General features: G+C 42.4%; 1 protein-coding gene across 1 annotated transcript; it reads left to right on the top strand.

The window, feature by feature from the left end:
• Positions 1-1,485: 1,485 nt before the first annotated feature.
• Positions 1,486-2,835, top strand: LOC147447462 (dehydration-responsive element-binding protein 1D-like). The gene has a single exon (XM_086523248.1). It carries the CDS (start codon positions 1,522-1,524, stop codon positions 2,521-2,523), a length of 1,002 nt encoding a protein of 333 aa, XP_086379374.1. The 5' UTR covers positions 1,486-1,521; the 3' UTR covers positions 2,524-2,835.
• Positions 2,836-6,260: the final 3,425 nt, after the last annotated feature.

Here is a 6,260-nt window from a genome sequence, read left to right as displayed (position 1 = left end):
AATAGCGATATTGCATAGTTGCACTAGTTACATGTAAAAAATAAGTATGCTTTAGGTGACCATATCTGAAGTCATAAATAATGTGTCCCATTGCACATCTTATAACCAAGATTCACATAACTTTTCTTTTGTCAAATAGACTTTAGCACTGCCTTTTATACCATTGGAAAGTTCTTATTCCTTGAAATAAATTTGAACGCACATCTCATTGCTAGAGGGATTGGCACAAACACTTGTTCTGCATGCAGCGTAGCTTCGACAATCCTCTAAATCTGTTTAAAGATTTCTCTTTTGCAATTTTTAAAGATTCTAAAAGGTTCTAGAAGTATCTAAAAGATTTTTAAAAATTCTAGAAAGATCTGAAAGCTTGACAAAGAACCTAGAAGGTTTTAGAAGAACTAGAAGGTAGAACCTAAAAGGTTCTTAATCTCCTTAGGCTTTACTTTAAATAGAGGTCTTGGACTACAAAGCCCTTCGCTTTTTCCAACACCATTGGTGAATCTTTTGTGAGACCAATCCTCTTCTAGCTCTCATCTTGCACTCAATCCTTATCCTTGCTATTCTACTTCTCATCTTATACTGAAGCCTTATCGTTTCATATCAAGTTTTTAACCAAGATCAAGTGATGTAATCAAACACCACGCTCTTGTATTGTGAGTGCCATCTCTCCTGTAGCTCAAGACACGCTCATAACAATTAGAGCATCAAAACCTCACCCCAACAACAAGGGTTAAAATACGAGGTGCGAGGGAGTGGAGCGTCCCAAGATTAGGCATCCTCGTGACATATAAAGTTGAGGACAAAAAGTGCTTCTTGTTTGTGCTCTATGAGACAAGGCTCTAGAGTCTAATCTTTTCAAAAGACCGAGTTCTTAGACAAGGGTCATACGAAGCATAGTTATCAGTTGTTTTGTGGTTGTCACACAGTGAGGTGAGGTAGGCATAGATGTACTATGATTGACCATTTGTAACTATCCCATTTTTGGCATAGTAAGGAAAGCAGTCGATTGTGAGACAATTAATAAAGGTGGTGACGATCCTTTTGTTGTTGCTCGTTCTACCAACGGATGCCTCCCAAGCAATCTTGATATGCTATGTTCTCACCTCCATGTGCTTGTCGTGGATCACACAATCACGAGCTGATAACTAAGCTGCGGGTGACCATGGTCTCAAATGCAGCGTGTAGATCATAGATGTGACAGTGTGACTCGTGAGTGAAATTGGAATCAGGAGTGACGTTTGAAAATTGAGACACGTCACACGACCAAAAAGGTTTCTTTTGGAGGTATATGTATATGCAGCCAGACGCCATCGGCTCATGAGCGCCTGCAAACGAAATGCTGGAAAGTGCACGAATCCATAAAGATTCGAGAAATTGAAAGCACGAGTCAAAATACTGGATAGAGGGAGTTCAGCGGACACAGCTGGACTCTGGAGGCCATACGCGCAATGCCACGCGTAGCGATTCGGAGCCTTATAGTTGCCCATTGCAGGCCACGTAATCATCGCTTTTCCACCAAACATGAAGTCCAAGTTCCGCCTCCAAATGCAAAAGCAAACTCAAAAGCCAAAAAGCCCCAAATCCAATCTGAAGCACACTCCATCCAAACCCCCCTCCCCTGCTCACCTTCTTCTTCATCATCCTTCTCAGCTCTCCCTCCCCCTCTCCCTCTCCCCGGACCGCAATCCTTGCGAAGCCGCCGCTACCGCCGCCTCCTCGCCTGACTCAGATTCCCAGAATTCCTCCCCATTGCTTTCCCCCTCTGACTCTCACCTGCACTCCCCCTCCCTCCCCTCCCCTTCCTCCCCCTCCCCTGCTCGGAGATGCCGTCCCTCTGCCCGCAATCACACCCACTACCACGGCATTCGGCAGCGCAGCTGGGGAAAATGGGTCTCTGAGATTAGAGAACCCCGCAGCAAATCACGAATCTGGCTGGGCTCCTTCTCCACGGCAGAAATGGCAGCTCGAGCCTATGATGTCGCTGCAGCGAGCTTGAAAGGTGCATCTGCACATCTCAATTTTCCGGAATATGCCGCATCATTGCCCAGGCCAGTGACCCTGTCAGCACGGGACATTCAAACAGCCGCGGCTGCGGCGGCAGCAGCGTGGCAGAACAAAGTGCCTGACTCAGTTGCAGCAAGCTCTAATTCGGCAGGGTGTAATCCAGAGGAGGAGGAGGCGGTAGCCCCAATGGAAGAGACTTCACCAAGTCATAGGGTGAAAAAAGAGTTGTATTGTGAGGAGAGGGGGGCCCAATGCGAGGTGCAGGAGGGGCAATGGTGTAGCACGGACAGCAAGGATGAATTTTTTGATGGAGAGATGATGATGATGATGGAGGGGTGCAGTGCGTATACATTTGCTGACATGGCAGAGGCCATGCTCATTCCACCGCCTCCATCGGCGATGCCATCGCCTTCACCATTGCCACACCCGGGAATGCGGGGGCATGGGGATGATGATGATGATGATGATGGCAGCAAGTGGAATTTCTGGCTGTGGGATCATGATTTTGGCGGATTATGAGTTCAGCAGGCTACTATTGGATTGATGAGTACTCTGCTCCACGCTACAAAGAGTTTTTACAACCCTGGGTTCTTTCAGTAATCCCGAGTGGCTGTCCCGCTTGCGGGCCGGCCGGCCGGCCGGTGCAGTCTTTCACCTCACCGATCCGGTGGGGTCAAGGTTGACCATTGACCGGGCGACTGGGCCCCACCACGTCAACTATTCTCAAAGGGGGCACCCTTTCTGATAAATGCACTAATCTCTGTGTAACACTAGCCTAAAAATATGGCTGTATACTCTAAATACACATGTGAAAATCGTTTAACAGCAAAAGCTCTCCTTCTGTTGAATTTGAAATATGGGTAATTGGCTGTGGTGGTTGTTGTGAAAATCATAAGGTCTCATCTTAAACATACTAAATCTGAAATAAAACTAATCATGGAAGGGATGGATCCACCCTTTAAAAAACCCTAAATGACACCAAGGAATTAGTACTGTTTCTACACTAAAACTTGGACACAACATCACAAAGTTAGTCTCTTTGTTAGGTATGATAACATAGAAATCTACCCAACAACTTACAAATCTGTGCGCACACTTGCACGTTGTATCCTCCCTACGTGTAGCATAAGACCACACAAGTAGAGCAAGTAAGAATTGGTCGTGTCATGGGTTACTATGGTGAGTCTTTGCTAAAATACAAGCACGTCTATGTTTTCCTCCACAAATATGAAGACTTAAAGTAACCCTGCTAGCACTTTCAAATAGAAGGAGAATAAGTTATCTTTTATTCAGGTCAAGGCTCTAGATGCTTGTCATCTCCAATCAAATATCTCCCATAATGTCCTTGAAAATAGAGATTCCAATCTTTTCCATTTAGTGTTATGGGTGTGATCGTGTGCAATGCTATAGCCCTCTTGCCTCCACTAGCACATGGTGCAACCGAGCCCTTTAAGCTACCAGTTGAGTGCATATCCTACTCCCCACCGTGGATTACCAAAAGTAAGATGTATAAACACTAGCATGTCTTGGATATAAATCAATGTTTGGTTGGAATATGAAAGGGTACACATAGGTGCTTGAACAATTGTTAAAGTAGTGTTTGTGCAAGAACGAAGAAGCTATCAACAATCCTAAAAATGAAGTGTTTGTGTTATGAGCACATATAGAGCTAGAAGAGAGCAAGAGGGGACGCTCACAATGTACAAGAACTTGGGACTTGATGATAAGCTTAATCTTGATTACAAAACTTAATACTTTATTAAGAGAGCTAGATACAAGACTTGGATTACATGACTTGAGTACAAGACAAGGCTTGATGCAAGGACAAGACTTGAACATAAGACAAGAACTAGAAGAGGGCTTTTCTCATAGGAGCCTCACAACTGGTGTTGGCAAGACTGAGGGGCTTGTGGCCCAAGACCCCTATTTATACTAGTTCTTGAGGAGGTTAGAACTTTCTAGGTTCTTCTTGAGGAGGTTAGAATCTTCTAGAACCTTCTGATCTTTCTAGTTCTTCTAGAACCTTTTAGATCCTTCGTCGACTTTCTAGAGCTTTCCAAAAACTTCTAGATTCTTCTAGAATCCTCTCCAAGCTTCTAGAAACTTCTAGAATCTCCTTGATACTTTAAGAACCTTCAAAATCTTTTAAATCCTTCTAGAGTCTTCTAGTGACGATGCAGGCGATGATGTAGGCGAGGACACAAGCGATGACGTCAAGGATGATGCAAGTGATATCATAAGCGACTGACTCTCAAGTATCCAAACCTTGTCTTGTACTCAAGTCATGTACCAAGTCTTGTATCTAGCTCTCTTAATAAAAAATTAAGTCTTACAACAATCAAGATTAAGCTTATCATCAAGTCCCAAGTTCTTATACATTGTGAACGTCTCCTCTTACTCTCTTCTAGCTCTATAGCGCTCATAACAGTTTGGGAAGACTGAGGGGCTTGTGGGCCAAGACCCCTATTTATACTAGCTTGAGGAGATTACTTGAGGAGATTAGAACTTTCTAGGTTTTTCTTGAAGAAGCTAGAATCTTCTAGAACCTTCTAGATCCTTCTTTAACTTTCTAGAGCTTTTCAGAAACTTCTAGATTCTTCCAAAATCTTCTCCAAACTTATAAAACTTCTAGAATCTCATTGATACTTTTAGAACCTTCTAGAATCTCTAGATCCTTCTAAATTCTTCTAGAGTCTTTTGTGACGATGCAGACGATGACATCAACGATGATGCAAGTGATGTCATAAGCAATTGACTCTCAAGCATCCATAAGTTGTGTGCATAAACAATCCTTAGACGACCTTGGAGGTGCTAAGGTGCAATTATCTCAAGAGGGAGAAAAACAATCTAAGAGCCTTAAGCTAATAGGGTGTACAAGTGGCAAGGGCTAGTTATCACAACCTTGGATGATTTAGCTCATGTCATTGATTGCTCATTGTTGTGGCAATCGGCCAACATCGATCGGGCATACTCTAGTATAGAGTATACACACGATATAGCATCCAGAATAATATTCCAAGGCACATGAATTAGCTCATTACTATCATGCTCACAACAACAACCACTTTGTATGTAAGCTACAATCCCACCAAAGGTATGCGCACTAAATGGTTTCTCTTCACGATGGGGGCCTCACAAATGTGCAACATACAACAAAGTGAGATGCATGCTGAGAGAAGGGCATTGAGTATATATTAACATTTGATGCATAAGAGGCATGTTGAGACCTAAGTGAACAAGTACTAGAAAATCCTTACTTATGGCAACACTTTGCTCTTAACATAGATTAGAGTTAAATACGCCATCCAATTAATGGGTTAATAATCCTATATCTCATGCATAACCATTTGGTAGGCTCCCAGATAGTTTAGAGTTTAGTATGGCACTAATTCATGCCTAAGACTTGGGTCTTACCATACACCTCGCCATGCTTATCGAAAATAATTTACACCTCAAATGTATTATTACGCCCCTCCATCAAAAAGGAGATGACCACTTCAACTCAAGGATTCGAAAAAAATACCAGCAAACAATATGATTATGCATCAAAATAGTATAACAACAAGTCCACATGTAGGAATGGTGGGTCTATTTAACCACAAACATTACTGTGTGAAAGCTATAGTCTAAGTAAATCTCTAAATAAACCATCACTTAGAAAGAGTGTTGCTTCATGAAGAGTAGGCCTCAACAATTCATTGAATAGATATGTCTCCATCTACGTCCACTGCCTATTTTACACTACCCAATAAAGCAAGCTAATGGCTTTTCATATCATCTTCTACCCATTAGACAGTATCTGATCTTTCTCCCACACCTGCCACAAATCAAGGCAAGCAAATAGATCTCATATTGCCCAACCCTACTCAAAAGAACTTAAACATCCATTTTATTTGTCTGATAATGCAATGCCGCAGCTACCTACGGTATTCTCTAAGTCACAAAAATCAGCAAAGGAAGATCTCATATTGCCCAACCCTACCCAAAAGAACTTAAAAATCCATTTTATTTGTCTGATAATGCAATGCCGTAGCTACCTACGGTATTCTCGAAGTCGCAAAAATCAGCAAAGGCAACAGGTGAAAATCCAAGTTAAGTTCTTTGAGATAAAGAAACAACAAAATTCATACACCCTAAGCATGCCCTACAAAAAATTTACTATGAACAATTTATTTAGCCACGCAGCACAAAACCCAAAGCAAGGACACATGTCGCCATTCACCCTCGCACAATCCACACATATACACAAAATTGGA

This window comes from Adiantum capillus-veneris, chromosome 11, assembly GCF_014529385.1.
Source record: "Adiantum capillus-veneris isolate H3 chromosome 11, ASM1452938v2, whole genome shotgun sequence".
In the NCBI taxonomy this organism is placed as follows: Eukaryota; Viridiplantae; Streptophyta; class Polypodiopsida; order Polypodiales; family Pteridaceae; genus Adiantum; species Adiantum capillus-veneris.
This window is presented reverse-complemented; position numbering and strand designations above follow the sequence as displayed.

Coding starts and splice junctions, on each gene's coding strand:
- LOC147447462 (XM_086523248.1), top strand. CDS start 1,522: ATGAAGTCCAAGTTCCGCCTCCAAATGCAAAAGCAAACTCAAAAGCCA.